The sequence below is a fragment of the Mus musculus genome, chromosome 16, assembly GCF_000001635.26.
Source record: "Mus musculus strain C57BL/6J chromosome 16, GRCm38.p6 C57BL/6J".
Taxonomy (NCBI): Eukaryota; Metazoa; Chordata; class Mammalia; order Rodentia; family Muridae; genus Mus; species Mus musculus.
This window is the reverse complement of record NC_000082.6, coordinates 34,672,683-34,694,855: the sequence shown is the minus strand read 5'-3', so window position 1 is coordinate 34,694,855 and position 22,173 is coordinate 34,672,683. Positions and strand designations below refer to the sequence as shown.

General features: G+C 43.3%; 2 protein-coding genes and 1 long non-coding RNA gene across 15 annotated transcripts in view; 1 reads left to right on the top strand and 2 right to left on the bottom strand.

Annotated features, from left to right (window-relative positions):
* Ccdc14 (coiled-coil domain containing 14) overlaps positions 1-4,299 on the bottom strand; it is a 34,648-nt gene extending 30,349 nt beyond the window's left edge. For 3 of the 5 annotated variants that reach the window (XR_384564.3, XR_003951790.1, XM_011245891.3), the window contains exon 1: positions 4,025-4,299. Coding sequence is in view for 2 of the 5 variants with exons in the window: in XM_011245891.3 (XP_011244193.1) it covers positions 4,025-4,198 (174 nt within the window). In the remaining 3 variants the exon portion in view is untranslated. The remainder of the gene's footprint in view (positions 1-4,024) is intronic. The other 2 variants (NM_172824.3, XM_030249111.1) reach the window with 2 other exon arrangements.
* On the top strand, positions 4,150-11,810 carry Gm35150. Of its 8 annotated transcripts, none has more exons than XR_876043.1 (4): positions 4,150-4,218; positions 7,343-7,383; positions 9,726-9,966; positions 11,495-11,810. It is a non-coding gene; the product is annotated as a predicted gene, 35150 (long non-coding RNA). The 8 variants fall into 8 exon arrangements; XR_384832.4 differs by having other exon boundaries at positions 9,247-9,966; XR_384831.2 differs by lacking the exon at positions 4,150-4,218 and adding an exon at positions 4,294-4,726 and having other exon boundaries at positions 9,247-9,966.
* A 4,435-nt stretch (positions 11,811-16,245) lies between these two features.
* Ropn1 (ropporin, rhophilin associated protein 1) overlaps positions 16,246-22,173 on the bottom strand; it is a 28,779-nt gene continuing 22,851 nt past the window's right edge. For both annotated transcript variants that reach the window (XM_006522698.4, NM_030744.2), the window contains exons 5-6: positions 17,545-17,720; positions 16,246-16,440 (exon numbers count right to left, since the gene is read on the bottom strand). In XM_006522698.4, coding sequence (XP_006522761.1) covers positions 16,374-16,440; positions 17,545-17,720 — 243 coding nt within the window. In that variant the 3' untranslated portion in view covers positions 16,246-16,373. The remainder of the gene's footprint in view (positions 16,441-17,544; positions 17,721-22,173) is intronic.

Here is a 22,173-nt window from a genome sequence, read left to right as displayed (position 1 = left end):
CAGCCTGGTCTACAGAGTGAGTTCCAGGACAGCCAGGGCTATACAGAGAAACCCTGTCTCGAAAAACCAAAAAAAAAAAAAAAAAAAAAAAGACTTTTATGTAGACAAGGTCATCTTTACATGCACCCAGTGTTGTAGAAGCTACACAAGAACGTTGTCTTCAGGCAGGAAAAACGGGTAGCTGCAGAAGCTGATAAGAGAGCCTTCCAGAGCGGGGCAATTGGAAAGCTTTATATCATATGTGCTTTATATCTTAGTAACTGTATCTGATAAATATAATCTCCACTCAAAAGAAAATGTTAAGACATCAAAGCTCCTAGTCCTCCCCTCAGTCCACTCCTAGGTGCCCTCAGTGTTGGCGGCCTCATTCAAGTCTTCACATGGTTACGTATCTCATAGCAAGAGTCTTATACAGTGATTACCAAATGTCCTGATGTTATTTACTCTTCTCTATTTGGATATGCACACACACAAACACTATGTATTTTTGCCCCAAATAATGTTATAGGAAAGAAACCTTTACAAACAGGTTTACAAAGGATTTACAGTATCATACTAAAACAAAAAGGTCTTGCTTGACATATATAATCTCAAAATAGATAGAGCAACATTTTTTTTGTCTTATCATTTCAAAATAGGTAGAGATCACAATATTCCTACATGTTTCTTAAGAACAAAATTCCCAAGTATAGCTATAAAAACTGAAAACTTTAGCATTAAGCTGTAATCTAGATAGACATGATTCACACTGCACTAATCCCAATTTTGTCCTTTATAGAAAAAGAACAAAGACCATGCCCAATCCAGAGTCACATGGTGCACTTAACTGTTGAGGTTCATGGTCCTCCTTTAATCTGAATAGTTTCTTGGGCTGTCGTATTCCATAGCTTTGACATACTTGAAAAGTAAAGGCTAATTATTCTGCATAATGGTTCTCTGAATATTTGGATCGGCTGTTTCCTCATGATCTGACCCAGGTTAGGTATTTCTAGCAGGAATACAGCAAGAGATATGTCATTCTCAATACAAGTAGGCAAGTGATATTCGTTTGTCCTGTTACTGGTGATATACAATGGTGTCTGCATGGATTTTCATCATTGAGATTACTATGTTTGCCAGGCAGTGGTGGTGCGCACTTTTAGTCCCAGCCCTGGAAAGCCAGAGGCAGGCAAATCTCTGATTCCCTGTCAGCCTGGTCTACAGTGCAAGTTCCAGGACTGCTACACAGAGAAACCCTGTCTCCAAAACAAACAAACATACTACTTTATCTTTCTAATCAAGTATTTTATAAGATACCCTGACATTATGTGGCTATCCTCAAACGCTCTCTCAGTAGTCTGAACATCCATTGATGGTTCGTATTTAAGTGAATGTTTCATCAAACTGTGACATATTTATGTAGCTACACAGTTCCTTCTGCATTTATTAGCTGACTTTCAACTAGTAGAACAGGACCTTTCTTTCTTCCTTATTGATTGATTAGTGTAAACACACTGATTCCTATTCTAGTCAAAAGACTATGACTCATTACTAATAGTGATGCTCATATGTAAACAAATAGACAGGTGGATACACTATACAAAGAGGATCAAAAGAATAAACATTAGGGGATGAGGAAGGAGTGAGTGCAGGTGATGAACATGAGAGACAAAAGAGGATAGAAAGGTAATTGTTCTAATTGTAATGGAGAAGTACATTAGTACACACTCAATAGTGACAGTACGACATCCAGGGTGGAGCACCACAGCTTCAGAATGGCTACTCTACCTGGACAAAAGTTCACTGAGTTCTACAGACCCAGTTCTTTGTATCTGAGTGATTTTCATTTGTGATGTTTTCTCTTAATGAGTTCCTTAATAATAATGTTTATTAAATTTTTGTTTTAAAAAAATTGAATGCTTGGGCTGGAGAGATGACTCAGCAGCTAGAGCACTGGCTGCTCTTCCAGAGGACCTGAGTTCAATCCCAGCACCCACACAGAAGCTAAGCTCACAGCTGTCTACAACCCCAGTTCCAGACGATCTGGCACCCTTGCACAGAAATGCAGGCAGAATACCAATGCACATAAAAATAAATAAATCTTTTTTAAAAGAATATGATGCTCAAATTGTTTCAGAGTCAATCAGGAAGGGAGCTCCTTCTAGTTGGATACTTTAACATTTTTAACCAAATTCCAGAGCTTTGTTAGATCTTTTTTTTTTAAATAGAGAATGTCACAAAAATATTTAACATCTCCTCTATCTTAACAAAATAAAGTATTACCTACAGGTACAATATATCTCACTGACTCCTAGATTTCGTACACTTAAAACTTATACCTATTGAGTAGCAACCCCATGCTCTCTATAGCCACGGCTCTGCTTCTGAATTGGGCTACCTCAGACACACGTATGGGAAAGCAAGCAGCAGCTGTCCTCTAGGAACAGCTGAGTCCACTAAGTCAGTCTCACACATCACACACACTGCTACTGCATACGGCAGACCTCCCTTAAGGCTGAGTAATATTCCATTAGATGTATGTGACCGTAATTTCTTTACCCACTCACTCAGAGATATTTAGGTTGTTTCTATGTCTTAGCTGTTGCGACGAATGCAACAATGCAAGGAATCGCAAACAGCTCTTTAAAATCTTGATTTCAGCTCTTTTGAATAAGTACCAGTAATGAAGCTGGCTGGGTCACCTTAGCTCTACTTTAAGTGGTTTGGGTTTTTTTGAGACTGGATCTCACTGTTATTCAAGTTGGCCTTGAGCTCATGATCCTCCTGCCTCGGGTTCCCAAATACTAGGGCTACACTTGTGCACTGTCGTGCTCGGCTTATTTTCTGAGGAAGCTATACTAGTTATATTCTCACCAGGACTATACAAGAGTACCAATTTCTCAACACCATCACCAATACTTATTTTGTGATAGAAAATATTTTAACTTCCATTTCTTTGATGACTACAGCATATTTCCCTAGACATATTGACAACATGCAACCATTCAAAAAAGGAAGTCTCAAGACAGGGTTTTTTTTTTGGGGGGGAGGGGGGAGTGCAAAATATACATTAGCAAGAAAGACAACATTATAGGTATGTTGTTAAATGGTGGGAAACAAAGTAAAACCCCAAGTCTACTATATGCCAAGTGCTTTCTAAATCTCCAAGACAGAGATGAAATATTCTAGTAGTAGACTAGCACCAGGTCCAACATGAAGTGATTTGTGGAAGATTGCAAGATGCGGAAGGTGGCCTGAAGCACGCCCAACTAGCGGAGATGTGATGGTGTTGGAAAAATATTCTAGAGACGGTTCTTGACATGAGGGCTAGAAGGAAAATAGAATTAACAGGCCCACCATAATTTGAAAAGACGTGGGAGCACGAAAGGTCAGAACGCCCAGGGCACAGCAGGGCTAAAACTAGTTTAGCTCTATTGGACCTGATTGGATGGGGCGGGAACTGCAAAGGATCCAAAATGGCTCTGTTCCAAGCCAAATGTGTATCTTGAAAATGGGTTTCCCTGTCGTACTTGGAGCAGTTACTAGAGAACATCAAGAGTCACGCGTTTGAGAACGGAGGGCGGGTACAGCCACTTACTGGGAGACTCCAACAACAGAGACAGAAGATCAGTTAAGAGAAGCACCGAGAAGCTGAATCCGGGGAGAGGATTAACTCAAGCTAAGATCCTAAGAACTTCTCTGATAGAGATGTTATTAGGCAGTCGGACAAATGACCAAGTCGGGCAAATTACTGGCTTTGTAGAGGCACAATTGCTGGATAACTACGTAATATTGGAAACAACTGCAAAGCACAGAGCGGGAAGGAGGTCACTGCACTGGTGATAAAGGCTGGGCTTCGAACCCGGGGTCTGACACCAAACTGCGCTCTGGAAGACTGGCACGGCCGCCCTGAATAAAGCATTCATCTAGGGACGTCCTCACCACTTCGGGCGCGCCGCAGTTACTATTTTTTTTCTAGCACCTTCCTAAATCCCCCTCGCCTCTCGCCACCCCACAGTGGACTCATCAGGTCCGCAGCCCTCACCTGGCCCGGTCGAGATCCGGACCTGACCATTTCTCTCAGCCTCAGAAGAGCCCAGGCGTAGGGAAACGAATACTTGAGAAAAAAAGAATTAACCGCCGAGATGTCCGGACCTCCCTTGTCCCGCCCCCTGAGCTTCCGCTTCCGGGAAGAAGGCCGCGGACCGCCGGGACTCATAGCCTCCTTGGCGCTAAAAGGTTTTCCTTCGGGTCGGAACCTGGAGCCCTGGGCGTGCGCAACAGACTCCGCGTGCTCCAGCTTGCCACGCCCAGGCGGAGAGTGGGAGAGGCCAACAGACGGCCCGGGGGGCGGGGCGGACGCGGGGGCGGGGCCTGATGTGGGCGGGGCCTTGCGGGAGGGGCGGGGCGAGGAACTCGTTGGCTTTGCAGCATTCTTCAAACTGGTTGAAGTGGGAACCAGGGCCTGCTAGCCCATTGGGTAAAGGACTACCGCTGGATTTCAGAAGCTTTGTGTACTGTTTTAAGTGTATTTGTTCTTGAGAGTCAATAGAAATCTAACCTGAACAGTGTTCAATGGTTTGGCTGTCTACTTTTTCTATCGAGATAATTGCTGTTGATAAAGGATGGCAGTATTTTTTACCACTGATAGCTGCACTAAATAGAGAATGGTGTTTGAGACACTATATTTGGGATTGTTTTAAATCAAGTTGGAGAGAAATTAACCCGGTTGACTCTTCTTTCTATGGTAAGATGGCTACCTTTGTTAAAAAAAAAAAAAAAAAAAAAAAGGGTTGTGTTGATTTTAAAACCCTGGGACCTGTAGAGACTTAGTGGATAAGAGCAACTCTTGCCCTTGCAAAGAACTCAGGTTGGATACCCACAGGTAGTGGGTCACAACCATGTGACTCCAATTTCAGAAGATCTAGTACTCTCTTCTGCCTCCTCAGGCACCAGTTGTACAAGTGGTACTCACATATGCATACGACATTTTAAAGAAGGATATATATGTATACACACGCGCGCGCGCATAATTTTGCTTGGCCTGAAACTTACAATGTAGACCATACTGGTCTGAAATTCACAAAGACCCTCCTGTTTTTGCCTACCTAATGCTGGTGCTAAAGGTGTATGCTATCACACCCTACTTAAATAAACCTTTTTTAAAAAATGAATTTAAATGGGGCTGGAGAGATGGCTTAGTGGTTAAGAGCACTGACTGCTCTTCCAGACATTCTGAGTTCAATTCCCTGCAATCACATGATGGCTCACAACCATCTGTAATAGGATCTGATGCCCTCTTCTGGTGTGTCTGAACAGCTACAGTGTACTCACATATATAAAATAAATAAATAATTCTTTTTAAAAAAATTAGTTAAAATGTAGCTGAATAGGTAGCACATAAGTTAAGAGCACTAGATACAACTGCAGAGGATCTGAGTTCAATTCCTAGCATCAGCTCACAGCTGTCTACAACTTCAGTTCCAGGGAATCCAGTGCGCTTTTCTGGCCTCTGGTCCCCAGCATGTAGTACACAGACATACACACAAGGAAAACATCTATACATGTAAGAATTTAAAAATAAATAAAATAAAAATATATACATTATATAAATAAAATTATATGCATATATATACACATATACATATTCCACAAGTAAAATCTTCCCATCTGTATAGTAAACACTCCAAGTGGAGGGATTTTAGTATTAGTTGTGTTGGCCACAAGGCAGCATGTTCCCCAGGATACTTATGAATGCCACCTAAAACAAATCTTAAATCTTACTTAAAATGATGAGGTGAAGGTTTTGCAATTTATTTTTAGTAGCTCTGTCTTAGTCAGGGTTTCTATTCCTGCACAAACATCATGACCAAGAAGTAGTTGGGGAGGAAAGAGTTTATTCAGCTTACACTTCCATACTGCTGTTCATCACCAAGGAAGTCAGGACTGGAACTCAAGCAGGTCAGGAAGCAGGAGCTGATGCAGAGGCCATGGAGGGATGTTCTTTACTAGCTTGCTTCCCCTGGCTTGCTCAGCCTGCTCTCTTATAGAACCCAAGACTGCCAGCCCAGAGATGGTCCCACCCACAAGGGGCCTTTCCCCCTTGATCACTAATTGAGAAAATACCCCACAGCTTGATCTAACGGAGGTACTTCCCCAACTGAAGCTCCTTTCTCTGTGATAACCCCAGCCTGTGTCAAGTTGACACATAAAACCAGCCAGTACAAGCTCTATTGGGGTTCTCCAGTGTGACCTTTGTAGGTGGCAACCTTATGCCTCAATTTCAAATTTCAAAAGGTTGACCATACCTAAATGACCTTAAAACTCTCCTTTCTTTCCCCATCCTTCTGGTAAGCATTCACCTGAAATCAAGGATGTTTCCCTTTCTCTTTCTTTATAAGTGTGTGTGTGTGTGTGTGTGTGTGTGTGTCCCTGTATGGGTTTGTGCACATGAGTGCAAAGCCTTCAGAGTCCAGAAGAGGGCATTGGATCCTGGTGTGGGCACGGAGCTTCTTGTAATCACTAGGACTGGGTATATTCAGCATGCAGGGGTGTCTCCCCAATGAAGGAAATTAAAAAAACAAAAAAACAAAAAAACATTTATTTCATCCAGAAAGCCAGGAGTGGGTTTTGTTAACAGCCTGATAAACTCTTTGCTGTCTATGGAGTAGCTCTCACCCAGTCCCCAGCATGACTGTCCCAGACTCTCCTCCCTAGGCCATTACCCATCCTTAGGGGAGGTCACATGTACTCTATAGCCTTGTTGAGCTCTATGCTGTGGGTCAGAGACCACACTAGATTCTAGTCCTTTTAGCTAAGGAACCCACCCTCACAGTCACATGTAGTCCGTAAAGGAGTTTCTATGTAGTCACACCTTAAGCTTTATTGAGTACCTGGAGTTGGTCTGATTGGACCAATTGTTGCCTGGAAACCTTTTCCCACATCGTACTGTGTTTTAAATATGCTGACAATGAGCTACCTGGTATTAGAGTCCCCGAAGTCTGATCCAGATTGACTAAGTCAGTCTGCGCTGGGTTCTCACTCTTACCTCTTCGCCTCCCCACGTGATCCCTCAGGGACCCTCTGAGGACCTCCTGGAGCTAGAGTTACAGGTAGCTGTGTATCCCCTGAGGTCGGTGATGGAGACTGAACTCAGGTCTTCTGACAGAGCCGGAAATGCTCTTAATCACAATGACATCTCTCTCCTTCCCCAGAGGTGGCTTTTAAATTTGATTTTCTTAAACATTTCTTCCTTAATTAGTACATACTTATATTTTGAATATATGTAAAAAGAGAGAAAAAAAAAGAAAGAAAAGAAAAGTTACCTATAACCCATATGACTCTTTGGTGTGTTTCCTTCCAGATTTTTTCTCTATGTGAATATTCATCTATAAATATACTTTGGTATGTATTACCATTTTCTCTTAGTAGCACATTAGCATTTCCCTATTAATACACAATTATAAAATGGTTGTGCAGTGTTCCACTAGTCTTTCCTTTTGCTTTTTCTATTTTTGGTTTGTTACTTGACATTATAAATAAAGCAGTAGGGAGAGGCGTGAAAGTGAATTTGGAGAGGGAAGAAGAATATTTTTCTCTCAGTTTTCATGCTTTGATTTTAATTTTTTATCGTTTAAGAATGTAATAGATGCATACAATATATGCTGATCATATCTATCTGCCACTTCCCCTTCCAGATCTCCCAGGACTCTCGATACATCCCAACTTCAAGACCTGTATTGATAGATATAGATATCTAGCTATCCCACCGAGTGCTATTTAGTGCTGTCTCCATGCACATAGATGTAGGTCCATCCATTGGAGCACAGGCAACCTCCCAGTGGCCACACCCTCAAAGGAGAAAGACTCTCCATCTCTCAGCAACCATTGCTTCTCAGCTAGCAGCGGGGCCTCCTTAAGCCCATCCTTTATCCACAGTGGGATTTTGACTGGTTTGGTCCTAACCACCACCAATCAGGAGGAAAGCAGAAGTTAAATTTGTGATTTGGCTCCCAGCACCAGCCAATTAGGCTAAAGGCCACAGTACCCCCCCCCCCCATTAGATTCTTGCTAGGCTAGAAACTCTCACCCTTCACTTGATATTTTCTTTAAAACCTTGCCCCAATGTGTGTTTGGCGCTTTTCTCCACCCGAACGGGTCCTGTTAGTCAAGTCCCAAGCTCAACCTTGTGAATAGAGACCCTCTTGTGATTGTATCCGATCGGCTCCTGTCTGGTCTTTCAGGGTTCACGAATGTTTTTCACTGGCAGGTCAAAACAGAGGGGTATTCTAAGCATACAGATCGCATAATATTGAGTGAAAAAGACTAGACTGTGGCTGAATGTAGACACGGAGAAGGAAGACTTAAGGGTCAGACTGTGAAGTCCTTATACGTTAAGGATTCAGGTTACTATTCCAAAGGCAAAGATGACAGGTAAAGGTTTCTGCAGGGTGCTTCAAACTGAATGAAGTTCACTAAGATGACAGGGACACACTAAGATGACAGGGACAGTGTGATACAGGAGTCTCCAGTCTGCGGCACTTAGCTGAATCCTGTCAGTTGCTTGGTTTTTGCTTGTATGTTTGTCTGTTTCTTTCTTTCCTTTTCTTTTCTTTTCTTTTCTTTTCTTTTCTTTTCTTTTCTTCTCTTCTCTTTTCCTTTCGTTTTTTTTCCTTTCTTTCTTTCTTTCTTTCTTTCTTTCTTTCTTTCTTTCTTTTTTTTTTTTTTTTGCCGTGGGGGTGGAGGGAAGGTTTGAAAGATACAACCCCAAAGACCCAAATCCTGAAGGTTGAAATTCTGAAATCCTCAACTGTAATTCTAATTAGGGGACAGGGAAAGGCTGTTTAAGAGAGGTGTGCCGATTTGGGGAAATGGATAAGTGAGTTTGGAATTGTACATGGGATAATTGTATCCTTTCTGGTGCAATAAATACCTAGACACTTGCGGAGCATCGCTTGGGAGTATCAATGAGAGAGTTCCCAGAGGTGCTCAGTGCCGGCTGCTGAGTAGAGAGGGCAGGAAAAGCGCATGCTCAATATTGGCGGGCATCTTCCAGTGCTGGAGCAGTCAGGATCAGTTTTCCAATCATCTACATCTGCTTTCCTGCTACTGTAGATGAACTAAGTAGTCGAAGAGACTCCGTGTCCTTCAAAGCTTAAACCATTTCATACCTCAATCTCTATGGTGTACACAGCGTTTGGGGGCGGGGAGGCAAACATGGATGTGAGTCCTATCCCCAACCCCCAGTTTCTGCCCTTCTTGTCTCAGGGACCAACCCGTACGCGTATCACTCAATGTCGTTCTCCAACTTCAGGTCTTTAGTCAACAAGAATAGCCAGCTGAAGACAGAAGAGAAGTGAAGTTAAGGTGTATTGATCCACCCGAGTTCCTGGGCTCCAGTTCTCGCGATCTCTAATAAAATATTATTTTGGGCGTAAGGGTGATAATGGTTTGCTAGTTCCTGTGTTCTTCAACATTCCTTTATGGCTCCCTTTGTCCATGGCTTTGTAAAGTTTCTTCTATTTAAAAACTGGTATATTTTCTGTTCCTATCCAGAAAAAAACTGACCAAAGTCTATGTTCAGTATGAGGGCGTTGGGAAGGACGGGGAAGAGAGGTTTAACAGGGAAGGATGAAAAGGATACATTTGAAAGAACATAGGAGGTAAAATGGTCCCGACTTGACCATAGGTTGGGGAAAGCAAGGGGTGGATATTTTCATTGCTCCTGTTTTGTGCGTTTTCTTCAGGGACAATTGACAACAGGGAAGCTATCGGGATCATTGTTGCTGCCCCCCACCCCCACCGCAGATATTTTGTTGTGGAAGAATGACAAACAGGATGCCTCTGGGGCATGTTGAATTACGCAGAGCCTTGGGATGATTCCACAGTGGAGTGGGTCAGTGACTGGTAGTTGTGTGAATCTGGAACTTGGCGAAGACGTGGGCTGAGACGTCTCCTTCAACTGAAAGCTTCGCAGTTTGCTCTCAGGTTAGCTCAAGAAAAGCTTGCCTCCCACCTCTCTCCTGCTCCTGAATGCGAGGCTGTGTGCCACCCCCCCCCCAAGCTAATATGGAACAGCACCAATTCTCATTGTCATAACCGTACGGTTTTGGTTGTGAGCCTAACCTTTAGCAGCTGAGCCATCTCTCCAGTCCACAGTCATAATCTCACGGCTAGCTCTATGTCAGCATCCTCAGGTAGAATTTCCTCTCTGTGAATGCAGAGGCTTTGCCTTATCTGGTGAAAATCTCGGTTGCTTAGTGAAATGCCTTGCATGTGGTAGGAATTTAAAAATCATTCAAGTAAGTAAGTTCGTAAATTATTTGGGGTGCTTATTTTGGGGGGGGGTGCCTATGGTAATCTGGGGCTGCCAGCTGCTTGAATGCCCAAGATTCAGGGTCACCCAGAGCCAGTCCTAGGAGCCTGACATGGAAATTTTAGTTCCTCTACTAATTTGAGTGTATGGTTCTACCTTTTCTATTCAGTCTGTTTGTTTGTTTGTTTTGTTTTTTGCTTTGTTTTTTGTTTGTTTGTTTGTTTGTTTGTTTGTTTGTTTTGAGACAAGGTTTCTCTGTATAGCCCTGGCTGTCCTGGAACTCACTTTGTAGACCAGGCTGGCCTCGAACTCAGAAATCCACCTGCCTCTGCCTCCCAAGTGCTGGGATTAAAAGCGTGCACCACCACCGCCCGGAACTATTCAGTCTTTTTATAACTCAGCTGATTGGACCAATGACTTTCCAAATAATTCATCTCTGAAGGGCATACACTTCTGTTCATGTTTGACCATATTCCAAGAGAAAACTACAGTTACATGAATATGAAGGTCTGAATTTAAAACACAGGTTTAAAGCCAGATAGAAGAATCAAAAGCAAGAGGCTGTGCATAATGTCACTAGCTGGGTGCATGGTGAGCTCACTTGGGCTTGGAAAGACTTGAGAATTATTCTGTTGCCTTCCCCCAAAGCATTTGGTGCTTTCTGGAACCATTTCCAACCCAAAGTTGTTTTTGTTTGTTTTTTTGTTTTTGTTTTTGTTTTGACCTTTACAACTTTAAGACTCACTAAAAGCTTTGTAAGGTTTTCCCTCAGGGGAAAAAAAAATACTCATGTGTCCATTTCTGCAACATATTTGCACAGAGTATCATCAGAGGCGCATCCACTCCAAGAATTTCAGGTTAAGATTCTTCTAACCTAATTCAAAACCAGCTGTGCAGACTCAAGAGTCCAGCTTCTGTTGCTTAACAAGGTGATCCTGGAAGTTATCAGCTACTGAGGGATGGTAGGGGGAGAGTCCCGCAATTGGACAGCATCGAGGAGAGAGATGGCAGGTCATGAAACACAGTAAAACAGAATAAAGCCATGGCTTGGCATTTTCTGCCAAAGCTTTAAATGTATCTGCAGCCTTCGCTGTAATCAAAATAGCTTAATTTAGAGGGAAAAAAGGAACCCACTTCTTTTTTCTTTATAAAATCCTGAGTTTATTGCTTCCTGAATTTTTTAATTTTTTTCTTTTTAAGGAAGAAGCACACACCATCTGCTCTGAGGATCTTCCGTTGACAGCCTGGCCGGGGTCATGCTAGGATTCAGAAATTGCTGAGTGTGAAAGGGGCCTGAGGGATGGGTCAGAAGAGGGCATTGGCGGCAAGGATCAAGAGTTTCCACGGAATAATCTCAACACAAGCAGTTCGGGCGAGGGTGGTGGATTTTAGTACAACTCCTTGTCAGTCACACCTTGCCCTGCAGGCAGCCTCTGGGGACTTGCGTCAGACCCATGGAGAAGCAGTAACAGTGATCAAATATTAAAACTTCATTAAAGTCTCTGTAAAAAGCCTAGTGGCTTCTTGTGTGTACCTGTGGCTTCCTGCCTTAGAGCTGTTTTCTGTCACAAAAGGAACACGCCTGAATGAAAGACCATGGAGAAAAGTTAAACTTTTAGACCAGTGGTTCTATGGCCCCATTGTGGTGTGGGGGGTGTCACATATCAGATATCTGCATATCACTTACATTTTGATTCACAACAGTAAACTACAGTTATGAAGTACCAATGACAATACCTTTACAATCAGGGGTCACCACAACATGAGGAACCGCATTAAAGGGTCAATAGACAATAACAGAAGTTTGCTGAGGAAGCTGCCTTTATGAACAGTAGGCAAAGAGCATCTTCACTCTCCAGACTAGCATATCTACATGTGTTCCACATTGTCTCCTAGAAGTCCCCAGCAGAACCGGGATCCAAGGCTAATGGGCTAGATAACACCCTTTCTTTCCACAACGGTCTTACTCTGTCATCTCCTCATTCTCCCTAGGATTGTCTCCCATATACACTAGTCTGCCCTAAAGTAAACCCAGGGGAATTTTGGAATCCTTTCTGGGGGTAGGGTGTCCTATATGTCACCTGTCACTGAGCATATGAGAAAGACAGCACAGTTTAAAAGTCACATGGACCTAGATTCAAATCTGTTTTCCGTGACCTTGGGGGAAAAAAATCTCCTTGTTCTAAGACAGTTTCTTCATCTATAACACTGGATAATGCACAGAGTTTGTACAGTTCGAGTCAAAGAAAAAAATGAAACTGTATTTAAAAGTGTTTCCTTTAGGCTTATGTATGTGGTAAATGCTGATTATTGGTTATTATTTTTGTATTCAAATATCATTGTGACCCAATACTTGAGATAAGCAACTTGGAGGATGAAAGTTGAATCTTGGTTCACAGTATCTGTTCACAGGCCCCAGTTGTGGTCCTGTTTGGGGAAATTTGGGGAAATGGGATGGGGTGCAACTTTGCTAGAAGGACATCAGTGGGGACCCACTTCCTTAAGTTGCTTTTGGGCATGGTGTTTTATTACAGCAACAGGAAAGTGACTAATACATATGGCATAGCACTGGAGGCCAGAGCTGTATTGCCCCTTGGGGTGAATGCTAATGGTGACTGATTCAGATTTGTTGGAGGACATGATTCTGGTGAGTTTTGTTGGTTTAGCAAAATAAATAGAGACTAGGAGGGGAATGGTAGATACCAAATGTCATCTGAGAAAGTGAACAGCTAGCATTAGGGAGACAGCTCAGTGGGTAAGCCATCTTCTGCCTCACAAGGGTAAAGGCCTGAATATGGATACCTAGAATCCACAGAAAGCTAGATGAGGCTGCATATATTTATAATCCCAGTGTTTCTACAGAGAGTCAGGGGCAGGACATGCCAAGAAAATCTCATAGGTCAGGTAGCCTGGCAGCAAACAAGAGACTCCACATTTCAAACAGAGAGGCCAGGAGTTAAGACAGATTCCCTGACAGGCCCAAAAGGACAGGGGCCATGACTAATAAAGACAAGTTCTGATATGATGGCTTCTTTCTCACCCTGGGAGCTGAGACAAAAGCCTGGCATCTTAAAAGAAAGGCCTTGTGGGCATCTTCTTCTGCCAATTGACCCCTGCTGATAAACTGACTCTACATAACAGTTGTGGGCCAATAAGCCATCCTAGCTTTCTTTCAGCTGACCAACTCTTAAGTTAGCAGAGGAAGACCCTTCAAAGACTTCAAAACCAAAAAACAAGCAAAAACAAAACAAAACAAAACAACAACAACCCGAAAAACAAACTCTAGCCTTAAGGAAGAAGCTAGGTTTCAGTTTCCCTAGTTTGCTCTCTGATTAGCAGAGAGTCTTTCTGATAGCTTGCTAAGTGTGTTTCCTCAACCTTTGGAGAAGCCATTCAACTGCTGATTTTGTTACTGTTAGCAAGGGTTGGAGATTTCTTTGTTGCACTTGAAACTTTCCTGTTTATTTAACTGGCAGAGAAAGCAAACCTCATAAAAACCCTAGACTGTAACAAAACCAGGTGAAAGGCAAGACCTACACCCCAGGTTGTCCCCTAGCACACACCACACACACACACACACCACACACACATACCCTATCATCACACACACACACACACCCATACCCTATCATCACATACACACACACACACACACACACACACACACACACACACACAACCTATCATCACACACACCCCACATACACATTTTAAATTTTAACTTTTTTAATTATTCACTTTATGTCCAGCTCCCTGCTCCCCTCCTGGTCACCCCTCCCACAATCCTTCCCTTCTCCCCTCTCCCTTTCTCCTCTGAATGGGTGGGGGCCCCCTGGGGTATTTCCCCCACCCTGGCACTTCAAGTCTCTGTGAGGCTAGGCACTTCCTTTCCCACTGAGGCCAGACAAGGCAGTTCAGGTAGAACATATCCCACATACAGGCACAGCTTTTGGGATAGCCCTCCCCCCACACCCTCCAGTTGTTCAGGACCCACATGAAGACCAAGCTGCACATCTGCTACGTATGTGTGGGGAGGCCTAGGGCCAGCCCATGTATATGTATGCTCTTTGGTTTGTGGTTCAGACTCTGAGAGCCTCAAGAGTCCAGGTTAGTTGACTCTGTTGGTCTTCCTATAGAGTTCCTATCCCCTTATGGACCATAATCCTTCTTCCTACTCTTCCATAAGAGTCCCCAGGCTCCATCCACTGTTTGGCTGTGCACACTTTTTTTTTTTTTTTTAAAGAGCAACAATGCAACAATGATGTTGTCGATCACTTTGTCCCAACTGATGCCAACAGTGCCATCAGTAACTTCTTGTCTGTATACTAATCCACACACTTTAATTTCAGTCTAGGATTCTAGGATCATGCTCAAGGCTACCAAGACTCAGTTTCTGTTTTCAGTCTGTTTCCCCAAGTGTAAAAAGGCCCTTTTCTCTTTATGAACGTAACAGTTACTTTGATTTTTGGTCCGGAAGGCAAGCAGGCTTAGTTGTGTGGCCACTGTCCTCCCAACCCCTGCAAGTACACAGGTGAGCATTTCTGCTCTGGGAGAAAAGAAGGATCCATAATGACTTTGCACCACAATCTTCCTTTACCTTAAATGCTAACAGATACATTTCTCCCTAGTTTATGTAGAGATATATATGGATACAAACTAATGTGGCTCACTTGATCTTGAGAACAATAATCAGGAGGCTAAGGAAATAAGTCAGGATGTAGCGCCTGCCATGTAAGCATGCGAATCTGAGTTCAGATCCTCAGAATGCAGGACTAGCACAGTTTGTACTCTGCTTTATTCAAGCAAGCGAGCGAGCGAGCGAGCGAGCAAGCAAGCAAAGGACACCAAATTTGGATGGGTGGGCAGACTGGAGGTGAATCTGAAAGGAACGGGGGTGGGGGGTGGATAGTCTCTAATTGATAAAGATATTCTCTTTTAAAAGGCCAGCCACCAATATAGGATTGGGGTTATGGGATGGGGGATGGAGTGGGCAAAAAGGGTGTTGGGGCTGTGCAGAAATAGGCAGTTGTTTGGAGATCCCAGCACTCAGGAGGCAGAGGTTCTGTGTAAGTTCAAGCTAGTGCCGTCTACATAGTGTTCCTGGTGGGTCAGTAAGACAAAGGGAGACCCTGCTTTAAAGCAGAAAAGGGAAAAGAACAGACACAAAGCAAATAAAGAGCTGGAGAGAGAATGAGGAAGATTCTATTGGGATATCCTCTGGCCTACACAATTCACTCACGTGTGCGCACACACACACACACACACACATGCACACATGTTCACATACTCTAATAATTGCAGCCTATTCATTTTCTATTTCCTTCGATGAAGAAACTCCCTTAAGAGTGTGTCAGGAGGACTTGCTCTCTATAGGGAGGGGATGTTCATTGAAGGAATATATCACATGCATAATGTTTCACAAGAATCTATTGAAATGGCTCTTTTGAAATATTAATTTCCGAACCATCCTATTCGTCCTTCTTAAAGCAACTTACATTCATACCCTGGTGTTAGCCTGGAGCTTTCTAAGGGAAGAACTCAGATATGATTTAGCTATGAATGCCTGGAAGCCCCCCAGTTTCCACCTAGGATGCCCAGTTTAATAAGATCAACTAGGCAACCGTGAGAATTTTTGTTATTTATCTGAGAGTCAAATTCAGTTTGACTTATATCTGGCAACCTTATACCTCAATAAAAGTCGATAATAAATAAGGATGAACACGGTATGGACAAAAGGAGCAGCGGACTAGTGAAAGCCCGAGGGCCGTGATCCTCCTGTAAACCACACCCCGCAATCACCAAGCCTCGTCACCTGCCAGCCCGCATTCCACATTTGAAATCCAGCCTGGTTTTGACTCCACGTGTGTGTACTGTAGCCAAGCTTTGCTGGCCACCTTTGCGCCACGTGCAAGTGTCTTGTCCCAACTGTTTTACACACGAATTCCACATGCTCCTGGCTAATTGTTTATTAGTTGTACCAGTCGTAAAAGAAAATTGACTTTAGATGGTGCATGGTGTTCAGCTATTCTGAAGTACAGCCACCTCTGTATCTTCCTTTAAAATTGCCAAAATTGTGCTTTTATTCCAGCCGAACCCTAGGGTTTTGAGTAAAGTCATTCACCTTGATTAAGCCATCAGGACCAATTCTGTTTGGAAAAACAGATATCTGGAATTAGTTTGGTTAACAATCAACTTAAAATATACATTATATATTCATATATGTGTGTATCACACCAAGTTAATTTCACTCCTCCTATCCCAAAGAAACCTTTTTTTTGTATTTGTTTTTGTTTTTTGTTTATTTGTTTTTTCGAGACAGGGTTTCTCTGTGTAGCCCTGGCTGTCCTGGAACTTACTCTGTAGACCAGGGTGGCCTGGAATTCATAAATCCACTGCCTTTGCTTCCCAAGTGCTGGGATTAAAGGCGTGTGCCACCACTAACCTTTTTTTCTAAATAAAATAAAAAATTGTTATTCTAGTGTGTGCGTAATGTATGTGTGCAGGTCAGAGGTCAACTTTGTGCAGATGGCTCTCTCTGTCTGTCTATGGTGCTTTGAATGAGAAGGGCCCCCAGAGACTCATATATTTGAGCATTCGGTCCTCAGTTGGTAGAATTGTTTAGGAAAATACCATGTCGAGGGGCTAAAGAGATGGCTCGGGGTTGGGGAAAGCATTCAGGGTGCACATTGCTCTTGCAGAGGGTCTGAATTCAATTCCTAGTACCCATGTTGGTTGGCTCATAACCACTAGCTTCGGGAGGGGTGTGTGGCATCTTTGGCCTCCAAGGGCACCTGCACTCATGAGTACATTACCTACATCATCATTAAAAAACTAATAAATCTTTAAATTTAAAGAATTTTTTTGTAAAGAAAATGGCCTGTCAACAATGTGCTTAATACATTCAACCTATTTGGCCCATGCCAGCCCAGCCACACAGTACACTATATAGAGTATTGTTTTCCTGGTGATAAAGAGGCTGGTTGAGAGCTCTGACATGCAGCATCTGTCAGCATCAGGGTAGGTTACTACACTGCAAATATTGCTAGCCCAGGAAATTGTATCGAAGTTCAAAAAATTTGAAATTTAGCTTCTACTGAACCCAAATGCTTTCACATCATTATAGAAGTTAAAAAAAAAAATTGTAGATGAAGCTATTGTCTGACAGGGACTGTCGGCAGCAGCCTCATTCTGGACCACCTAGTGGTCCACAGCCCAGTGCACCGTTGCTTCCCATCCGCGAGGTTACTCACACTTCCTGTTCAATGTAGTTTAACATCCTGCTAACGTGGGATGAAGAGATTTCCCCATCCACTTCAGCGATATACGTGTACAGAAACTGGAAGGTGCTGAAAGGAATCCGGGGTGGTCCTCCATCATGGTCGGAGGATAAAACTTCACACACTATCTTGAGAGTTTTGGCAATGGTCTAGAAAACCGTAAGACAAAAGAAAGGAGAAAGTCACTCTTCCAGGCCAGATTCCCGGAGATCAGTTTAGACTCAAGGGAAACACACACACACACACACACACACACACACAAAATTATCTCTTAGGAGTGAGAAGGTCCCAAGAGCCTAGAGAGCTTAGCATACGTCAATCAATTCATTCTAAACATACTGGCCAACGATAGTCCCCTTCTCTCCTGGAGGAAATTCAATTTATAAACTGCTAAACACGTTAAGATGTTTGTTAAGTTTAATTAGAGTAACCTCTTCAAAGGAGAACTGATTTTTCACCCTACAAAATTAGCACTATCTTGGACCAGTAAGATGGCTCAGTGAGAAAAGGTGCCGAGCACAAGCCTCATGACCCTAGATTTAGTCTCTGGAACCTCGTGTTGAAAGGGTTACAGAATTAACACGCCTTCCCAGTGGGAGATCACTCAGAGGATATAGAGACTAATACAGGAAACAACTTTTAATCATAGCACAAGTATAGTCCTGGTTAACGCACAGAACAGAGCTCCCCAGAAATCTCCGTCAGCTTATGTAGTTTCATGGCCCCTAGTTACAGTGAGTAATGAAACATGTTCCATGTTTTAGTTATGTTTGAAGAATAGGGAGATTTACAGTGTAAAATCTTATTATAGATGTCTCAAGACAGAACAGGCTGCTGTCCCTGGGTATCTGTTAGCCAGGGTCACCCTGCCTGCCTGGCATAAGCGTGCTTTCCCTGACAAGAGAACCGGAGCCCTCCTTTAACTGTGTTCTGTGTAACTTAGTACTCCCTAAGCAAGTTTAGTAGATCCTTCATAACATCAACTTATTATTCCCAGTTTTTCCTATATTAAAAGAAGAGAATCAATTCCTGAAAACTGTTCTTTGACTCTGTGCACATGCACACATACAGGCATGGTAAGTAAATGAAAAAAGAAAAGAGAAATTAGAAATTTTTCTTATACTTGAGGCAAAGCCACAACAGGGAAGAAGAGTTAAGAGACGTACACTGTCTCTAGAAAGACGGAGTCTCCTAAGATAAAAAACGTTTCTTCATGAACTCATCATATATATATCACTGTTCTGGTTAGTTCTTCTTGTCAACTTCACACAACCTAGAGCTTACCTGGAAGGGGAAACCTCATTAGAAACATTGTCTCGATCAGATTGGCCTGTGGGCATGTCTATCTTTATGACTAACTGATGTAGGCGGGCCTAGCCCACTGTGGGTGGCACCATCCTTACTTAGGTGGGGAGGGGCCTGGACTGTAGAAGAAAGCTATTAGCAAAAGCTATCGAGTTAGCAGCATTCCTCCATGGTTTCTGTTTGAGCGCCTGCCTTTACTTCTCTCAATGACGAACTGTGACATGGAAGTATAAAGTGATATGGATCTTTTCCTCCCCAAATTGACTTTGGTCAGTTTTATCACAACATCAGAAAAAAAAAAATGACTTACACACCCGCCAGGGGTCAGTCAAGAATTAGTCTTGAGTAGAGAGAGCTAAGTATGCTGGGGTAATTAAGCCGCTGCTCTATGTCCTCATGTGACTGGCCAGGGAAGTCCCCTTCATTGGCAACTTTGTGGACATCCAACTGCCATCTGCTCCTTGGATATGATGACTGTCTCCATGGTCCTTTTTTACTGAGAGGCCTAAGAGGATGTGAATAAATTTAGCTCATCTTCCTAGAGGCCGTTTTACTGAATGGCAGTGAGTTTAAATGTCTTCTGCCCTAATGAATTACTATTCATTTTGAATTCGTATTTAAACTTTATTTCCATTTAAGAAACATTTTATGAAATAGGATCTTCAATGTACAATTGTTTAAAAATGGTAAGCCATGAGATGGAAAAAAAAAAAACAACAACAACAAAAAATGAGGTTTGTGGTTTTTTAACAGGTCAGTTTTCTGGAGCTCCAGGAAAACAAACATGATAGGTGTGTGTGCACGCGTGTGTGCACGTGTGCGCGCGCGCGAGTGTGTGTGTATGTGTCTGTGTGTGTGCATTTGAGAGTGTTGGTGGGAGGGGAAGGCCTAAGTGTGTGATAAGATCAACACAGAAGTGGTTTGGAGGATATTTGCAAGCATAGGTGTGTGTGCTGAGCTGCCTAATTTTGCCCACAGCATTTCCTACTTCTCTAAAGTATTTCTACCGCCTACTTCATTGCGCTGTCCTCTTCTTAGGGTGCTGTTATAGGATAACTGTCCTCCCCTCAGGGTCTTATGTTGAAGTCCTGAGAGACCAGATCTTTTGGGTTCAGACTCCATCTTAGAGAACCTGACCTGAAGTTGAACTGGAATTAACAAACTGGCACCTAGCACCAGTTTCCAGGTTACTCCCTAACAAATCTGCACCTCCAGGTTACAAGCCTGCTCCTGGCTTCCTAACAACTACCAATCAAGAGAAAAGTAGAAGTTAAATTTATGGTTTGGCTCCCAGCACCAGCCAATTATGTTAAAGGCCATAAAATGGCCCCCAATCAAATGTGTGCCAGGCTAGAAACCCCTTTGCTTGCTTGTTTGCCTCTATAAATGCTTGCCTGAAACTAGGCATGGGGCTCCGCCTTCCCGGCCTGCGTCAGGGTTGGCATGAAGCCCAAGCTGGAACTTGTAATAAAAAGACCCTAATGCGATTGCATTGGAATTGGCTCCTTGGTGGTCCTTTGGGGTTCACGAACGCTTCCTGGCACAACAGTCCTAAATCCTAGAATCTGAGACTGAGACTTAAAGACTTAATAGGAATGAATGAAATGGTGCACACCTGCGAATGCAGCATTCAGGAAGCTAAGGCAGGAGGATGGACAGTTCAAGGCCATCCTGTCAGAAAACCAAACCAAATCAAAATGTCACTCAGCGTAAGCGGTACAAAAGCTAATTAAGTCGCAATGGAACGATTAGGACAGCATGCCTCGTGGGCAGAGTATGGCAAGAAGGAGACCTACGCTATACAGACTTAGGCTGACACAGAAGAAAGCTCCTCCTATGTCAGCAGAGGTGGCCTCAACTCTGGCCTCCAGAGCTGTTAGACAGTATGGTTCTGTTGTGTAAACCACCTAGCGTGTAGTAAGTTGATAACACAGCCCTTGCAGCCCATGACGTATATTTGATCTTAAATAGTTAGTGATTATTCATACAAGCCTTTAGATTCTAATGTCCACATACTTAGAAAAAATATTTTATTTCATCTTCAGCTATTGTCTATGTATATCTGTGTTATGTGCCTATGAGGTCAGAAGACTCTTCTAACAGGAGCAAAACCTACTTTTCTGTAAAAGACCATAGCTTGCTTGCAAAACAAGGAAAAGCGTCTACTAGACTGGTCTACAAGGGTGTATGGGTTACATGGAATGCAAGCCCTCTCCACATGGTGATACCTTGACTGAGTTTGCTTTTGCTTCTATGACCACATATATTGGACTCAGAAGATTCAATACAAATCAGAAACCCATTGCTCACAGTTCTGGAGGTGAAGTTCAAGATCAAGGGCTGACAATGGCCTATTCTTCACAGATAGCATATCTCAATGTCTTCTCACACGGTGGAAAGGGCAAACAGCCTCCTTCAACCCCTGTTTCTAAGACTCCTTAGTCCCCATGCCTTAGGATTGCACTCTCGTGACAGAAGGTCCCATTCATAGTACCACCTCTTTGGGACTTAGGATTTCAATATATGAGTTTAGGTAAGGCAAGCTGTCTGGTTACAGTACTGACCCACCCCACAATTACACTCCCGCATGACACAAGCCGGAGTAGGCACTGGTTCCTTCATCCACCCGCAGCTTTTGGTACACAGACTATATATACTTCCAGGATGAGCTTGCCCCAGGTATTCTTTGATGGAATGATATGGGCATAAGGCTGTTTTGATGGAAGCAGATATGTAGGAGAGAGTGACAGCTTGGTAGAGGTGAAGGTTGACCCAACTTCCTTGTTTTAGAAGAGATGAAGAAAGAGGACCTGCCTCCCAGTTTGGGAGGCAGGCACATCAGAGAAAGCCTGCCAGGTACAGAATGTACAAACAGAAAAGGAGTCAGCATGTGGCTTTGCAAAGTCACCCAGGCCACTGCGAGCTATGGGAACAAGATGATGACTCAGACATTTGCACAGTGGCGAGAGGCTAGGAAGTGGACCAAAGCCAAGGGGGCAGGGAGGACAATGCACAGAAAACATCAAAGGGCCAACACCAGGGAGACCTGCAGTGAGCCAGTGGGAGCATTATGATGCTTTGACCCATCTGAGAGATGCAAAAGCTTAGGCTACAAGCAGCAAGTGTCCAGACAGCAGCAGCCCAGTGAATTCCACCGGGTCCCAAGGACACCCTCTAGCTCAGCCCTGTCCTAAAACAGTCAGATGCCACCTTGGGGGCAGAATGGGCATGGAACCCGAGACAAGGTTTGCCTGGAGGTGGTTTCCCTTGCTGCACCGATCTAAGCTCTAAGGTTGG